The sequence below is a fragment of the Ochotona princeps genome, chromosome 1, assembly GCF_030435755.1.
Source record: "Ochotona princeps isolate mOchPri1 chromosome 1, mOchPri1.hap1, whole genome shotgun sequence".
In the NCBI taxonomy this organism is placed as follows: Eukaryota; Metazoa; Chordata; class Mammalia; order Lagomorpha; family Ochotonidae; genus Ochotona; species Ochotona princeps.
Window position 1 is genome coordinate 16,463,168 of NC_080832.1, and position 18,223 is coordinate 16,481,390.

The 18,223-nt window shown below is 47.0% G+C and overlaps 1 protein-coding gene across 4 annotated transcripts in view; it reads right to left on the reverse strand.

Annotated features, from left to right (window-relative positions):
• The window catches only part of SASH1 (SAM and SH3 domain containing 1), a 264,392-nt gene that overhangs the window by 49,406 nt on the left and 196,763 nt on the right, over positions 1–18,223 (reverse strand). For all 4 annotated transcript variants that reach the window (XM_058666602.1, XM_058666534.1, XM_058666462.1 and 1 more), the window contains 4 exons: positions 12,428–12,468; positions 10,249–10,335; positions 8,375–8,487; positions 1,204–1,305 (listed from right to left, as the gene is read on the reverse strand). In XM_058666602.1, coding sequence (XP_058522585.1) covers positions 1,204–1,305; positions 8,375–8,487; positions 10,249–10,335; positions 12,428–12,468 — 343 coding nt within the window. The remainder of the gene's footprint in view (positions 1–1,203; positions 1,306–8,374; positions 8,488–10,248; positions 10,336–12,427; positions 12,469–18,223) is intronic.

Consider the following 18,223-nt stretch of genomic DNA (forward strand, 5'->3'; position numbering starts at 1 on the left):
CTGATAAAGAGCTGCAGCCAAATAACAGGGTACAAAACCTCCCAGGAGTATTTGCACACATGAGCAGGGAACAGTTTGAAAACAAAATTGAGAAAACACTTCAATATATCATAGCATCAAAAAGAATAAAATAAACTTAACCCACGAATCAAGGCATGTACACTGGAATACATTGTTATGAGAAACTATAAATAAGTTAGAAACTACAAATAAGCCTCAAGCAACCACATGTTAATGGGCTAGAAGACTTCACTTTATTAAGATGTCATTATTATTCAAATCCCTATCAGAATTCCGCTGGTGTGTGGCTGTCAGTCTCTAAGGAAACTGAACAATCCATCCCGGAATCCACAAGCCATCTCCGTGACCTCAAAACATTAAAATAACAAAATTGGATATGTCGTAACTCCCAGCTTCTGGCCTTGGTAGAAAGCAGAAATTCTACCTCTAGGTATACATCAAAAGAAATAAAAGTGAGAACTCAAGACCCATGGGGACACCAAGGTTTTAGAGCAATGTTGTTCATGATGGCCCACGCAGAAAACAACCCGAGCGTCTATCAACAGATGGAAGGGAAAGAGAAAAATGTGATTTACACATGAGGAATATCACTCCTTCGTAAAGAGGAATGAAGTTTGGATACATGGGATGAACCTTGCAAACATGATGCTGGACATTATGGTAGACACAGAAGGACAAATATCGTGTGACTGAACTCACAAGAAGACAGTAGTCAAACTTACACACAGGACGAAAAAAATATAAAACTGGTATAAAATGTTTCTGTCTGAGATCATGAAAAATTTCCAGAAGAGGACACTCGTGCTGGTCACACAGTGCTGTGAACACAGACGGTGTCAAAAAGTTTGTGAAAATGGAAGTGAAAAAGCAGCTTATTTTGTTGTAAAAAGGTTTTTGAAATCTACGTGAAATTTCTTACAACCACATTCATATTTACTGATACTCCATTAAGCACTTAAAAACAGTTAATACGGCACACTTGATGAAGCATATTTTACTAAAATACTTTTCCAAAAGCAGCAATTGCCCTGTTGCTGTTTCAGGTCAGGATAGCATAGTACTCTACAAGAGATGCCTCTGTCCAGACCAAAGCGGGAGTGGTGAGACGCAAAGGCCAAGGCTGAGGCTGCCCAGGCTGCACTGTGTCACAGGTGGGGAGCTGCAGAGATGGACAGTACTTACGTTGCAGTTGGAGGAGCCATCAAATGACGGACAGGAACCGTCAGGCCAGTCAGCAGGGTCCAGAGGGCCCGACTGCCGGTGCTGGGCCTCATACTCTTTGAGCTGCAGCGGGAAGAAAATGCTGGGTTGAGTTGGAAATCTTGGCCATAGACTGTCTGCCTCACAGCAGAGAGCTCACTCTGGGGACTCGCGTCTTCCGGGAACCCAGAGGCAGCAGAACAACCAGCCATAGAGGCTTCTGTCTAAATCAAACCCACACACACCACAGACGCTCTCTATGCTGCGTTCTAGAAAAAATCTTGATCTCCCTTCCAATATTTTCTCACCTTGGCACTCATTTTCCTCAGCTCAATGGGAAGTATGCAAACAGAAAGTCTCTGGAGTTTGGCCTCTGAAATTCTTCCCACTTGCATAAATCAAATCACTACACCGGGTCGGGCGGCTGGCACTGTGGCATAGTAAGTTAATCCTCTGCCTGCAGTACTGGCTTCACACCCGGCTGCTGGTTTGTGTCCCAGCGGCCTAAGCTTCTCATCTGGATCCCTGCTTGTGGCCTGGGAAGGCAGTAGAGGATAGCTCAAGTCCTTGGGCCACTGCATCCACAGGAGAAACCTGGAAGAGGCACCAGCTCCTAGCTTCCTATTGGCCCAGCTCCAGCCACTGCAATCATTTAGGGATGAACCTGCGGATGGAAGAACTGGCTCTCTGTCTCTCTCCTTCTCTCCATATTTCTGCTTTTCACACACACACAAAAATCAATAAATATTACAGAAAGAGGGGAGAGAAGGGGACAGGAAACTACACTCCCTGTTTCGGGTGAGACAAGGCAGGAGGCTCGAGCACTGCAATAATAGGAGCAAAAGCATTCATGAAACTGAATTGGCTAATCCTGCCCTGGCAAGCAGCAGGATCCCAACAGCATCCTGGCTGCTCCACTTCCCATTCGACTCCCTACTTGTCGCCTGTGAAAGCACAGGAGGATGGTCTGGACGTTGGAACCCTGTACCCACATAGGAGGCCCACAGGAGGTTCCTGGCTTCAGATTAGATCAGCTAAGAGATGGCTGTTGTGGTCATTTGATGAGTGAACAAGCAAATCTAGGAATATTCTGTCTTTCCTTCTCTTTACAAATCTGCCTGTCCAACAATACATTTTTTTTTAAATTAAAAAAGGTGTGTGTGTGTGTATATGTATACATACACACACACACACACACACACATATATATATATATATATATATATATATATATATATATATATATATGTTTTAGAGAAAGTATCGGGTCTGGCATGGCAGCTCAGTGGCTAAAGTCCTTGCCTTGCACGCGCCAGGATCCCATATGGGTGTCGGTTCTAATCCCAGCAACCCTGGGATTTAGCTCCCTGCTTGTGGCCTGGGAAGTCGAGGGCAGTACAAAGCCTTGGGATCCTGCACCCACATGGGAGACCTGGGAGAGCCTCTGGGTTCCTGGCTACAGACTGGCTCCACTCTGGCTATTGTGGCCACTTGGGGAGTGGACGGAAGATCTTTCTCTCTGTCTATCCTCCTCTCTATTTGACGTTCCAATTTAAAAAAAAAAAGCATCACTCACTTTCCTTTTTCAAGAGTGTAATTACTAGTTGAACCTTATCACATAACAAATGTAATAAGTTTGGGGAAAAGAGAGTGAGGGGATTTGAGGAGAGGCAAAAAAAAAAAAAAAAAGAAAAAAAACAACCCGGAAAACTTCAAAGATATTTAAAGCTTAGATTAAGAAACTACATTTCTGGTTGGTTTGTTTGTTTTTTCCAGAAACACAGAAAGGCAGGTTATGTGTGATAGAAGAGCGAGCAAACTTATAGAGCAAATTAAAGGAATCTTACAAATGGTATCTGTGAGAAGCCACCAGTGTGCTTCAGAAAACACACAGCAATTGAACTCCGTCGTTCGTTCAATACAGCTCTCACTGCATTAAAATCCTTTTATAAATCAGATATGAAGAGATCTGTCAAGTCACATATCATGGACCACACAGAAATAATCTGGCCCCAAAGTCCATGGGACAGACACGCTAGCTCTGTGCGTGAGCCCCCATGCTGAACCAGGAAACGCAATGCAGCAAAGCTAAGCAGCACAGGACCGCCGTACAACGCAGCCACTATTTAACATTCAGTAGTACTGTTCTTGTGGCTCCATACAGAAAAAAAGCCCAGAGTTTTATTAACTATGGTGGGTCAAACTTTTTGCTGATAGGGGCATTCATCATTTTAATCTTTCATAAATACGTTAGAGACATTTATGTTGTTCTAATCTTGGTGGTATATTTATATACTGTGTGCTAGAACGCTCTACTTTAAAGAAAGTATTTATCTTTATTAGAAAGGAAGATTTATAGAGAGACAGAAGGATTTATCCATTTGCTGTTCAGTCTCCAGATGGCAGCAACAGCCAGAGATAACCTAATCCAAAACCAAGTGCCAGGAGCTTCTTCTGGGTCTCCCATGTGGGCTCAGGGCTCCAAGGCCCTGGGGGTCACCCTCCAGGGCTTTTCCAAGCCATAAACAGGGAGCTGGATAGGAAGTGGAACAGCCAGGACACAAACCAACGCCCATATGGAATCCTGGCATTTGCAAGGCGAAAATTAGCCAGATGAGCCATTGTGCGAGACCTATAGAATGCTCTATTAAATATACTGACTTCAGAAATGTTATACTGTCCCTAGTGAAGAATGTTCTGGATGAACAGTTTTACCATCTGGAAAATGGGATTATTGGGTTTCTATCTGGGTTTCCTCTCTATGTATATACTTAACTTTGGTCCCCAATCCACCAGCAATCACTAAGTCATTTTTGTTTACAAATGAAAAATTTAAAAACATCACAAATCCAAGCTGATCAATCAGGACTAGACTTCAGTCCAGTTAGTTTTCTTCTCCTGATATATGCCTATCTCCAACATCTACTTGGCAGTCAAAAAGTATGAGTGCTTCGTCCTGCAGATACCATAATTCCCAAATGTTATGTGGTTTCATGTTACAAAACAAGGGGCGTGTTTTGCGGCAAAGCCGGGTAACTGTGTCACCCAGGGCAATGCCATCTCTTAAGCACTGGATGACATACATCCTGTCCAGCTTTCTGCTGATGGGCCAGGGAAAGCACAGCACAAGGCTCCTACGCCTGGGCCCCCATGCGCACCGTGGAAGGCCCAGAGGAAGTTCCAAGCTCCTGGCTTCGGCAAGGCCCAGCCCTGGGTATTGTGTTCATCTGGGACATGAACCAGTAGAGAGAAGATGTCACTACATAGCTGACTTATAAATCCTTTAAAAAGCTGCAAAACAAGAACTTTTAGAAAGTGTGTTGCTTGGGCCCGGCGGCGTGGCCTAGCAGCTAAAGTCCTCGCCTTGAATGTGCAAGGATCCCATATGGACACCGGCTCTAATCCCAGCAGCTCCACTTCCCATCCAGCTCCCTGCCTGTGGCCTGGGAAAGCAGTCAAAAATGGCCCAGGATGGGTTCCTGCACCCACATGGGAGACCCGGAGGAAGTTACTGGTTTCTGGCTTCGGATCAGCTCAGCACCGATCGTTGCGGCTCACTTGGGAAGTGAATCATTGGATGGAAGATCTTCCTCTCTGTATATCTGACTTTGCAATAAAAAGAAAGAAATCTTCAAAAAAAAAAGAAAAGAAAAAGAAAATGTGTTGCTCAAGGGATAAAGCCTGACTATCATTTATTTTTTTTTTAAGATTTATTTTATTTTTATTACAAAGTCAGATATACAGAGAGGAGGAGAGACAGAGAGTTAGTGGAGCTGCCGGGATTAGAACCAGCAACCACATGGGATCCCAGCGCATTCAAGGCGAGGACCTTAGCCACTAGGCCACGCCACTGGGCCCCCTGACTATCATTTATACAATCATTCTACTTTGCTTCCAGGTGTTTTAATTATCATTTCATGAAGAAATGGTAGATAATTTCCATTTCATCACATATTTTAAAGGAAATGTTACATTTTACATGAATTTCACAAGTTATACAATCATGACGCTATAAAGTGTGTGTCCATCTCACATTCACTTCCTTCACAGTCTACCTCCCCTGGCCTCACTGTTTTCTCACCGCTGAAGATCCTGACACGAGCCTTAGAGATTCCTTAGATTAATGCTGTTTGATCTTGGAGACCTACAAGACAGAGTCTGTAATGTCCCAATCCCTACAAGTGTTCATTATAAAAAAAATGTGTATTATACCAAATCTAGATCCCTTCCAGCTATAATTGTATTTTTTTTAATCTGTCCTCAGTAGGGATTTTTAAAAACACACATTCTTCAATACATTTTGAGGATGCAGAGTTTGACAACCCTTCAGATACTTGAAGGCAATGATGTATTTTTTGTCTGCTTCACCTCTGACATAAATCCTTTACTTTTGATATAAATCAATAAAAACACTTCTCCTCATGGGTCCCATTTAAGAAAATGCCCTACAAACTTTACAAGCCTCTTTCAGTGTTTAAATCTCTGTGTTTGACATGTAAAAGCTACTACAGGGAAGTGGTTTCATAATACACATAGGATCCCAGTTCACAAGCCTTGTGCTCTGGTATACCAGATGCCCAGATTCCCTATGTCTGAATTGATACTTGCACTCTTCTCTGAAGAACAGGGCTGAGAACCTGTCTCCTCAGACACCTGCAAGGCTGCCTCTCTCCACAACCAGCGTTCAACTGTTCCTTCTTGGGGAGAACAAGCCCTACAATGCAATCCTTGCACCCCATATGGGCTCAGGGCAAGGTAGACTTGCATGGAAGGAACATCTCTGATCAGCTTTTCCTCTGTCCCACTTTCTCTCTCTCTCTCTCTCCCTCTCCCTTTCCCTCTTCCTCTCCCTCTTCCCTCCAAAACCTTCCTTCAACAAGCCAGCTGCACAAGAACCCCTGTCTTGGGCGCTGCTTCTCACAAACCTGGGACAAGTGACATTAAGTGCAAACCAAAGCACTGATGAAGTTCTGTAACATTAATTGCTTAAAAAAAAAAAGGAAAGAAAGAAATCAAAGGACGTTAACCTTGGATTTTTCACACAGTAGTAGTCTCATGGAACAGCTATATACTAATCAAATGGACAAAAACATTATTTAGATTACATGAGTAGTTTTCAGCACGAATAATTATGTTAAAAGAGATACGATTACTAAGTCATGGTCAGAATGCTTTCAATTCCCTATAAATAGTGCTTCCAGTTAACATTTCAAGGCACATGTTTTGCTCTGTTACAACAACTTAACTAACAAGTTCAACTGCCCTAAAGCATATGCAGAAAGCATCAGAGGAGGAGAAAATGGAGAGGCAGGGGAGGGGGAGAGGAAGAATCATTCATTCACTGTTCACTCCCCATCACCTGCCAACAGCTGGGGCGGGGCCAGGCTGAAGCCAAGAGCCTCTCAGGGATCCCAGAGCCTAGATCATCACCCACTGCCTCGCAGACACACAGCAGGAAGCTGGCCTGAGAGCACAGCCGTCCCTAGCACCTGACATGCTGTGCCACACAGTCTGCCCCTCAAATCCTCAGTTGTACTATCAACGGCAATAGAGCAGCACCTTTTCTAGAAGGCAAGTAAGTATTCTACCCACCACGATAAAACTAAATACAAGCCCAGACTTCCCACAGCCCAAGAATGACACTGGAGGAAGACTCTGGCCTCAAGTGGCAGTTGTGCCAGGTGGCTGATGAAGAAGGCATAGAGGACCAGCAGCATGGACAAGACGCTGTTGCCTGCTATCTGCTCCCTAACTGGCAACAGCCCCAACCTGCTCATCTGGAATAAACTCAGCCACACCATCCTTGCCTCCCCCACCACTTCAGCCTGCTGGAGCCAAAGGAGACCACGGCGGAGGTCACTCTTCCACGTCCAAAGGAGAGGAAAGAGGAGAAGGGGGTTCTAATGCACACTTACTCTCAGGTCATATAAAAGACTTTTTGGAAACCTTGTCTCAATAACAAAGTTTAAAAATTTTTTTGAACCATTGACTTTTACAGCATGGTATACTAAACCGAGCATGCTTTCATTCTTTTAAGGTTCCGGCTCTGAAAAATGCTGTGCTGTGGTTTGTCCCCACCAAAGTTCATGTTGAAATTTGGGGGGACTTAAGGAGGTGATAGGGCCACGGGTGGGACTGATGCCAAAGGAAAACCAAGGGTTTGGCCTCGACTGGGTTTTTGACCCTCTGCCCAATGTTACGGAAGCATCCAGTCTTCCTCCCAGACGACTCGGCCTGTGAGGTTCCATCATGGAAGAAGAGAATGGTTTCATCAAACATCAAAGCTCTTGCAGTCCCCTGACCTTGAACTTCCTCCCACCATTAAACGGCTGTTGTTTGTAAATTACCGAGTCTGTGTGATCATGTGGCAGCAGCACAGAATGGCCTGAGACAGGGCAAAGTCATAACTCATCCAAAGTTTCCTCAATGATTTGAAAGTTTTCATTAGTTTCCAACCTTGACTATTTAAAACTTGCCTGCACAGGACTAAGCCTAATGCTCAAAGTGAAAGCCCAAGATCAATCAGCTCATTTGTCAACAAGAAAAGGAAAATGGCTTGATAATTTGCTGCCTTGCAATCATAAATACTTGCCAGGACCCTAAAAGTTAATTAGGCTTCTCTTGGTGGCTAATTTAACTCAGGGACAAAAGGAAGAGACAATAAACTACAATCAGTGCTTGTGAGGACATGAAAGTAAGAAAACTTCTGTGGTATAGTGGTATAGATCACTCAAAGTTCAGTTCATAAAGGCATTATGCAGAACTGATGCTTCTATTTATAACTTTTTCTGAGTAGTTAATGTTTTATCACTGATTATATTTTTTATGTTAGATGCAGAATTAGAGTTAGGGAAAGATCTTCCTTCTGCTGGTTCACTTCACTAATGGCTACAATACTCAAGGCTGGGCCATGCCACAGGCAGGAGCCAGAAGCTTCTTTCAGGTCTCCCAGGTGAGTGCAGTGGTTCATACACTTGGGCCATCTGCCACTACTTTCCTAGATACATCAGCAGGGAACTGGATGAAAAGTGGAGCAGCCAGGACAGCTACTAGCACCCCAATAGGATGCCAGGAGGTTTAACCCATTATGCCACAGTGTCAGCCCTGTTAATGTTGCAGCGGCCTTCAGAAGGCTATTTGCTCAGGTGCCTACCCTGGCAAGGGCTTCCTCGATGGTGATCATCTTCTCCTTCACCATCATCATGAGCTGGATCCGCTCCTCGTCGCTCATCGTGATCTCGCTGGCCACATAGCCGACATCTTCCCCTGGAGAGACAGGACCAAGAAGTACAGAAACAGGAATCAGAAAGAGGAAGCACAGGGATGGCTCTGTCCCCACACTGCCTCAGGCCCGCCAAGGATGAGAGCAGGGACACTGGGAACACAGCTTGTCATGGGTGGAACAACACATCCCGGAAACAGGGAAGCAGGCTTTAGGAGTGCGTGGATGGTAACAGTCCTCCCAACCCAGGAAGCCTGTCCAGTGAAGTGCCTCAGTGACAGGTGACAGAGGAGACCCCGTAAGCTTTCCATGGACACACCAGAATCTCTAAAGGAGAAGATATTTTATTGAGTAGGGGGCAAAAACTCCTCTGTCATGGAAGAGGTAGGTAAGGTCAGGAGTGACATCCTACAGCCACGTCACATCCTCCCTCCCTATCAGGCCACTGAGCTAATCAATCGTCCTGGACTAAGTGCAAACCAGGAGAGTCAGACATGAGGCAGAGGGTCCCATGCTGGGTGTAGGAATCAAGCTCCCGCTTAAACTGAAGGCAGCCAAGAGAATTCCCAGCAAGCTCTTCCCCAAGATGCTCCCTTCTAGCAAGCTGGAAAAATGGACCAAGGTGTCCCTTGGTCAGTGTGGGGAGGAGGACACCGGCCACGTGCCCCAGCCCCTCCTTTCCTTCACAGACACACCTTACAAGTTTGCAATGTTGTCAGGATTTTGGTTGTGGCTTTGTGAGCCCTTGGTGTAGAATGAGGACACAGTTAACCTCGGAATGTAGGATGCTCTCGGCTTCCCTGTCTCCTTTCTACTGTGTCATCAATCAGTCCAGAAATGCTACCTCACTTCCGTCTCACACTGGCCCATGAGTTCAGGGGGAGTGACAGCAGGTTGAGGCAGGAGAGAGTGAGTTGTTTGATTCACTTCACCATGTCAGGGTTGGCAACAGAGAAGAGGAACCGGCTGGGGACCCAAGCAGCCATGGGAGCTGTTCAGCTATGCCCTCCTCCCTCCCTGTGACATGCTCCTCAGTTTGTCTTCTAGGGCAGACATCCTTAGAATGGGTCCTGTCCCACCACGTTCTGCATCTGTGTGCAGGAAGAGGGGGAGAAGCATTCTGGACAGGGTGAGGCACCCCAAGTTTGTGCCGGGGTGTCCACAGTCTGCGGGCCATCTCCAACACAGCAGGACTGAAAGCTCACTGTGGATTGGTGCAGCTTGTCCTCTCTCAACACAAGGGAAACAGAAATTCCATAACCAGCCTCAAAGGGATGATGTATTTACTCACTGTCTCACAACAACCAAGACACAGCCGAAAGGAGAGTGGGACTCTTCCCAAAGCAGGTTCCCACGATGTCAGGCCATTAGAGGGTGTCCACGGACAACAAAGGACAGGGACACATTCACGAGAATATAGAGCTCCAGGCAGGGCAGTGGATGGCAGGGCCCAAAGCTAACTTAGGCCAAGTCTCGCTGGCCGCTAGCAGGCGAGTGGCGAGGGAGGAGGAAACGTGGTGCTAAGGTTGTAGGGCTAAGACAACGGAAGCTCGGTCTTTGCCATCAGAGCTATGAGAAGGTTCTTCCCATTTTCTTGCCTCTTTCCCTTTTGCTGGTTTTGATAAAAAATAAGAAACACCATGCAGACGCCTCATAGTGGCGATAGAAAAGTCAGAAATCTAGAACATTCTATGGGCACATACAATGAGCTCTTCCAACTTGCAAAATGTATTTCATGTGACAGCAAAGCTTCCCCAAGCGTTTGAGCTGATAGCGCCTACTGTGTGATGGCTGTGTTACACTACCTTTTGAAGTCTGTCTCATTATTCCTTTCTGGTTCTTTCGGAAGTTCTGCCAGAAATACTTATTTTTTTTCTTCCAATCTCCCCTTCCTTGAAAAAGTAAAGACACAATAACAAATTCATTAGTAACAAAAGTGGCTTCTTCCTTATAAGTCAAAGCTTCTAAGAATACTTTGATTTCACAAAAAAGATATTTTTTCTTTTTTACTCAGTGAAAGAAATGCCTATAAAGTTGTTTAAAAGAAATGCAGATTTCCTAGTAGCAGTGGGGTTAACATGAGAAACAACGAAACATCAAAAAGGCCGGCACAACATACATGCTTAGATTCGCTTTGATGTTTGTTTAACTCGTCTTCCTCGTTCCGCCCCGTCTTGCAGCACCCTCCCCTTTCTGTCTTAGCCACAACTATTTCTACTGTACCACAAGCGGGATCCTTCAGGAAGTGAACTTTTTTTGGTTGTTATTGCTGATCTGCCCTTAGTTTATCTCCAGTATTCCAGATTTAATGCAGAGAACAGAATGGCTGGCATTTCCGGTGCCCACTAGCCAGTTCATGCCAGCAATTCCCAGTGGTCCATGGGGCTGACCCACTTGATTCTCTACAGCGTGCCCTTTGCAGGGCTCTAGGAATGGCATGGCAGGGGCACGGTGCCCATCTTGCTGGCACAGAGGCCTCCTGGGACCCCCTAGAGGTTACCCCAGGGCACAAGGGTACACAGCCCGAGGTCCTGCTATGACATACCCCGAGTCTGTCTCTCTCCCTCTGACCCCTCATTCTTCCCAGGCTATTCTGGATGGCTTCCAAGTGTAGAAAATTTCCCTGCCAAAATTAGACATCTTAACTATTTGGTAGAATTTTGATCATCCCTAATATGTAATTCTTTTAATGGGGGGGAAAAGGCAAAGGGGAAATGAATGCACAGGGCAGCGCCTTGGTCTGCACAAGGTCAAGTCGACAGCAAGTCTCCACTAGGAGGCACATTCAAAGCAGCGGCGTGGGGCTGTCTGATGTCTGCCCGGGCAAACATAGCCCAGCAGAGCAGCAGGCTTCCACAGTCTAGACGGGCAGTGTCAGGCCATGTTGCACGGAGCAGGCATGTGGGAACCCCGCCAGGGTGCACCCAGGCTAGCCAGGGTGCTGTCCTGTCAAAACAGGGCGTTCTCATTTCAGTTTCTGAAATGCCACCAAATGGTGGGAAACAAAGCCAACCAAGGCAGCCAGGCAGCCTGGGATTTCCCAGCCCTGCAATCCTCGGAACCGGCCTCGGGGCGCTCATTGCCTCAGGGCCACACCCCCAAACCACCGTGCCAACAGGGGAGATGGGAGCTGGTCCTATACTGCTCATGCCATCTTCCTCTAGGGCAGTTCGGGAACCTACCATATTTTCTTGACCCCAGGTCTTACTGTACCTGCCTTTTACCTGCCAATTTTAAAATGAAGAGCGAGCCTAACAATTAGAAGACACCCAACATCTTATTCAGCCCTGACCATACCCAGGCCTTTGCTACCCTTGTACCAAGCAGCACTGTTCTCATTCAACAGGTGAGAAAGACTTGGACAAGGGGAAGGAGACTTGCCTAAGGTCATAACCACTGAGTTCAGGGCCAGGATGCAAAAGTTTACAGTCAGATGGGTAACCTTGTAGTCCCAATCACTGGTCCACACCCACCGCTAACATAAGCAGAAAAGCTGTTACTATATCCAGTGCAGAGTTGCGCCCTCAAGAATATATGATATAGAATGCATTCATCGTTCATGGCGCTTAAATCCCACTTTGCAGGATTCACCCCAAGGACACAATCAGAGATGCTGACTCCAGGGGTTTTCCAGCAGAGAAAATTGCAAAGCACCTAAATGGTGAGCATTGAAGAGGTTGGTGAATTCAGTCTGGCCACCTCCAACATGGCAGAACAGTGTGCAGACTGTACTGCAAGGCACGCTCACACCTGTGGGGAAAATGCTCCTGGCATTTGTTGTCTAAATAATCACCATGGGATATTAGCCTATGATCACAATGGCAATTTACAAAACATATCTCATCCAGCGGAGAAGGGCAGGAGAGGGGGGATGAACATCGAAAGGCAGATGCTGCTGCTTTCTGGGAGAGGCTCTCTCAGTTACACCTTCTATATAAAGCAGTAAAACAACTCAACACTCGAACCAAGAAAAAGAGTACTGACCTACGGCGCTGTCTTCTGAGTTGGATTTATGCAGGGGGTGCCTAGAAAGGAAAAACAGATCTGATTACCAAGGAACCCTGCCTTCACTCAGCAACCTGCCGCAGAACCTAGCCCACCACACCACCCCACGGAGTCAAGGCCTTTACCACCGGCCCTTCCTACCCATCAACTGCCCTTTGTCAACATGCATTGAAGAGGCACCACAGGCTCCGACCGACCTTACATGAACAGGACAGACTTCAACAAATGCTCGCTCAAATTCCTTTCATTCCCATGAACTACCTGTTCAGCTAAAGCCATTGGGAAGCCTTTCATATAAATAAAAATAAATATATAAAGAAAGCAATTAAAAAAAAAACCTACAAATTGCCACCACACACACAGGCCACAGGCCACACGGACCAGCAGGCGCACTGAGTGGTCAATGGTAGGACAATTCAGGGGCTGGGGGGGTGGGGGGACGGGGGAACCCTAAGTTCCAGAGGACTGGCTACTCCATTTTAGGTGCAGGCAGCCTGGAACTTCTGCACCCAGCCTTGCTACCAGTTCCAAGTGCCAGTGCAATATCCACCTTGCTAGATCACCCCAGGCTCGAAGGCAAGCAAGAAACCTACTACTTTATATAAGTTTCACATTCTGAAGTGACAGACAACCACGCATTCAGGCTCATGGTGTCCAAGCACCAGCTTGGGTCCCCACACCCTGCTCCCATTCTGTGATGGACGATACGGGTGAACCCAAGCTGGTCAACTGAGCATGTGTCCAGAGAGTATTTTAGACACATACCAATTTAAAGCAAGAAGGAGGGGAAAGCAAAGAGAGTGAAGATTGGCCATCTTTTAAAAAAGCACAGCAGAGCTGGGCAAAGAGTAAGGTTAAGTGTTTAACCTAGCAATTCAGACACAGTTTAAGAAGTATGTGTCCCATACTTGGAATACCTGGGTCAGTCCCTGATTCTTCTATCTGCTGACTCTAACTTCCTGCTCATGCAGATCCCAGGATGCTGAAAAGATGGCTCCAGGAGCTGCGTTCCTGCCACCCACGTGGAAGATGGGGATGAAGTTCCGGGCTTATGGCTCTGGCCAGGCCATTGTAGACAAGTGGGGAAGGAATCGGCAAATGGGAGCTTGCACTGTCTTTCTCTTTGACTCTCTCAAGAAGTCATTGAAAAGCACAAAAACAGAAAGAGAAGAGAGGGCTGGGAGAAAGGCTTTGGTCACTTGGATCCAAAACTGGTACATTCCGTCCCCTTGGGCTTGCGGTCAGTGAAGAACCAGAAAGCAGGAACCACATGTCACAGCAGCAAGTTCCTACAAGGGATTTACACCCTGAGTCCTCGCAGTGGAGTCCCAGGGTAGGGTTGGGGAACACAACGGAACAGGTGTCCGGCCAAACACTCTGGCGGTATTCGAATGTTTGGGAAGACTGAAGCTGGAGGGTCAGATCTGGAAATAAACTAGTGGACGCAGAGCAGCCAATCTAGGTCACTTCCTGGTGACTCGCTGCTTTTCTGGTGGATTAAAAACATCTTAAGCGTATGTAGGGACCAGCACCCGTGAGCAGGGCTGCATGTCGGGGGTGGGGGGGGGCCTCTGGAAGGGAGACCCTAGCCAGAGAGCACTCTCACTGTCCAAGTCTGAGAGGAGAGGGTTACTTCCACAGAACCCATTCCTGCCCCCCGGGGAGAGAAGCAGCAGGGAGCAGAGACGGGGGTCCTCCTTCCTCCCCTGCCCATCCTGAGGCATCAAACACAGGAAACTGTCCCAACGTGCAGCTGCCCCCTTGCCCCCTCTAGCTCTGCAACAGCAAAAATGCCTAAATACATCCATTTGTGTGACTTGTCCGGAGTGGCCATTTCCAACTTGATATCACTGAAGCCAAACTGCACTGAGTGAACTCCAACCAGGATGCATCCAAAGGCACGGACCTCACGGGTTTCAGGAAGGAGACAACTATGAGCAGAGACATGCAAGGAAGGGAGGGGGAGAAAGAAGAGAAGAGAGAAGAGGCGGAGGCAGAGAGAGGAAGAAGGCAGCGGGTACAGAGGAGAGGCTACAGGGTTATGGGAAGGACGAGACTAAATGAAAGGGAAAGGGGTGACTGGGCCTGGAATTACGGCAAGGCATCGCTCAAAGGGAAAGGCAGTGAGGCGAAGCTGGCATCTGAAACTGTTTCACTGCATCTTCCTCTACTGCCTTTTGATCTCAAAGCCAAGGTCCATCAGTGCACCTTGCACAGCAGATCCGGACGCACAGAAAGGCCTCCACATAATTTTGCGCCCAATCCAAGGGCCAGACAAGTCGACTCAACTGCTTAGGACTAAACACATTAAACAACTCCAGCTCCAGATACAATAAATTCAAAATACACACATGAACTTTTATCTAGAAGATACAGTGGCTGCGGAGAAAATGGCTGGGGAAAAAATGTCCTTTGCTGATTTAAAAATCTTAGTGAGTTGTGAGGACTATGACCAGTCACTTAATCCAACCCCAATTTTACCAAAACCTGTGGTTTTCGGAGTTAAAGAGGCCAAGAACTCCACGGCCACTGGAGGTCAGCAAATGATGAGACCAAGACAACTGGCCCTGGCTCTTGCCTCCCTCTCCTTAATCCAGACAACATGTATATAAAACCAACAGAGCACTATCTTCCAAACATTCAGACTTTCACTTCCAATTTTTCCAACCAATTCTGTATTGTTTTCAGCCAAATGGAAATAGCTAACACCATAAAATACTCCAGGACTCATACTGAAGAAAAAGGTTCATTCTTACTAACTCACAGTGATTACAAAATATACTAATGTTTCCTCTCTAAAGTGTTGACTTAACATTATTACTTTTTCTACTTCCTTCAATTTATTATAATTTTGAAAAATTCCAGGGTTTGCTCACACCCTAGTCAGCGCATGTATTTTCCACATGTAGCCAGCAGATGGCACCTCAGCTCCCTTCATCTCAGCAGGAGTGAGTGGGATTTGTTTTCAAACTCTCCAACTAGACACTAGCCAAAAAAACAACAAATCAGTGTTTCACAAGTGTGAGGCCTCTCACTGGTCACCTTGCAAAAGAGTATGATGATCTCTTAGGGATGTGAATGCGGTGATGGCTCCCTGCAGACAGACCCTGCCAGAGAAGGGCGAAAGGCTCTTTCTTATTCCCCCTAGATGCTGATTATAAAATTCACACAGCAGGAGCAGCCGTCAGCCATGCAACAGGATTCCAAGTCAGCATAGCAGCTGGGGGGCAGGTCACTGGCTGACCTCCTGGTGGAAGGTGTTAGCACTCAGAAGGCAGCTCCACCACGGTCCTTAGATAAGATCCTTCTCCCAGTGGACACTGGGGCACCACATTGGAGCGGGGTGGAGTCGGGGGTGGGGTGGAGGGAGGGCCTCACCTTTGTGCCCCCACCTCCTGCTTCAACGAGGAGGAGACGGCACCATAATTCCTTGACCAGGAAGCAGTAATGAACATTCTGACACTTACTGAACACTATGTCAACATTTAAACTTCAAGTATTGTGGTTAAAAGATTTATTTCTTTATTTTAAAAGCAGATTTATGTATTTGAGTAAGAGAGAGGGGGCAAGGAGAAAAACTGATCTTCTATTCACGGATGCACTCCCCACACAGCCACAACTTCAGAGTTGGGGCACGCCAAGACCAGGAACTATGCACTTCATCCGGGTCTCCCATGTGCATACATGGGAGCCAAGCACTTGGGCCACCCTCCCCGGCCTTCCCAGGTGCCTTAGGAGTGAGTTGGACAGGAAGCAGTGCAGCCTGAACTCAAACGGGTGTCCATCCGGGAAGCAGGTAGCAAAGGTGGCAGTTCATCCCACTGCACTGCAGCATTGGTCCCCAAATATTGCATTCGGGTCTCAGAACTGAACCTTAGCAAATCAGTGACTACTAGGAGCGCTCAAAACTGTGTCACTGCTAAGCATTTTCCTCAAGACCCCTACGCTATACTTCAGTTTGTTCTGAAAGGCAAAATTTTAAAAATTCCTAAATAAGAATCTAATTAGATCTAAAAATCCAACATGAAGGGCAGTATCCCCAAAACTTACTTCTTATTTCTACTCCTACCTAAATAGTTCACTGATGACTACATTATTTTGTTCATTCATTTTCACACTTTGCTCTTTCCTCCCTCCATCTTCTATCCAGAAATACTGATTCTCTGCCAGGATGAGTTAGGGACCCTCTGAGGTACCAAGAACCCAGCTGGCAATAAGGATAAGGCGCCTGGGGCAGCAGATATTGAACCAAGCGTGCTGGACACAGCATCCCAGAGCAGAGCGCTCAGGTGCAGCTTGTGGCTTCCGGCTTCTGCTTCCTGCCACAGCAGTCCCCCGAGGAGGCAGTGGTGATGGCTCAGGTACCTGGATGCCTGTCATCCAAGTGGGAGAACTGGATCAGGTGCTCTAGTCCTGGCTCATCCCTTCTCAGTGTGCCATTTGGGGAGTAAATTATTTGAGAACTGACTCTCAAATAATTGGATGACTTGTTAAACAAACAAACAAAAAGAGCGCTGGGATCCTGGTGATTGGATGGGGAGAGTAGCAGGCAGGGGGACCTGCAGGTGGAAGACCTTCCTGGAGGCGGAGCTGGTCTGGGGATGGGAACAGCTGGGCTGGGAAACTGCAGTGGAGAGCCAAGAGCTCTCCTTGGGACCTGTGCGAAGCATGAGGTGCTTACTAAACCTCCCTGTGCAGGTACTAAGGAAACAGTTGGCTGCGTGAGCCTAAAGCTAAAGGTGAGACCTTGGAAGTCCCACCATTGGTAAAGCGATGGGCAACACGAAAGAGAGTTGCAACCGGAAGACAAAAGGTCCTGGGGCAGCCTGAGCAGGGCTGGCCCCAAGGAAGCCCATGGGAATGGGGTGGGAGCACTTCCCTCTCCTGACTGTAATAGCAAAGCAACTCGATTTTACAAAACCCACTCTGTTGCCTGGAACACTGCACGGGGCACCTCTGACCTCCAAGTCCCTCCCCTCTACTTCTCGTCTCCTTGGAGAAGGAAAGAACACCAATCGCGGCTCCTATTTAAACACACACTGTCCGAGGTGCAGCCAGGTTGGGTACTCTGCCCCAGCCCACTTTCACACACTGGCCTGGCACACCAGCCAATGGGCAATCATTCCCAAGCAGAGCAGCACATTGGGCTTTGACAGGATGCCCACAGACTCCATTACAACCAAACAAGACAAGAAGAAAAGCAGCTACAACCTAATTTCTAAGAAAAGGGAGGATGTTCTATGTTAGGACAAAAACAGTACTCCTCCAAGACTTTTGTTATGGTTTCTTAATCTGGAGCCTGGGGGACTAAGCTTATTCATTAAGCTTGTCTGCTGTTGCACTCCGATTCAGGGATCTGGCTGCGTCTAGGGTCGGTTCCGGCATCGTGCTAGGGCTGCAAGGCAGTCGCCAGAGCCCATAGCCTTCTCTGTAGGATGCAGAGAATCGACTGGAACATCTCTGTGTGAGCAGAAGGCTAAAAAGGCTGCCGGCCAGAGGCCACTGACACTTTCTTATTCTTGCTGTCAATCTTACAATTATATCACTCACAGTGCTTCCTTCATGATGATGATTTCTTAATTTGACATCTTTTATTCTTGTGGTTTCAAAGATAATTTTCAGTAGGCAAACACATCTCTATTGTAGTGGGGGGAACAGGAAGCAAAATTCATTCCCACAGTGTTGTGGTGCAGAGGGTTGAGCCACTGCCTGCAGTACCGACCTCCTATGAGCAGGAGTACTGGCTGCTCCAGTTCTGACCTGCCTCCATGCAAA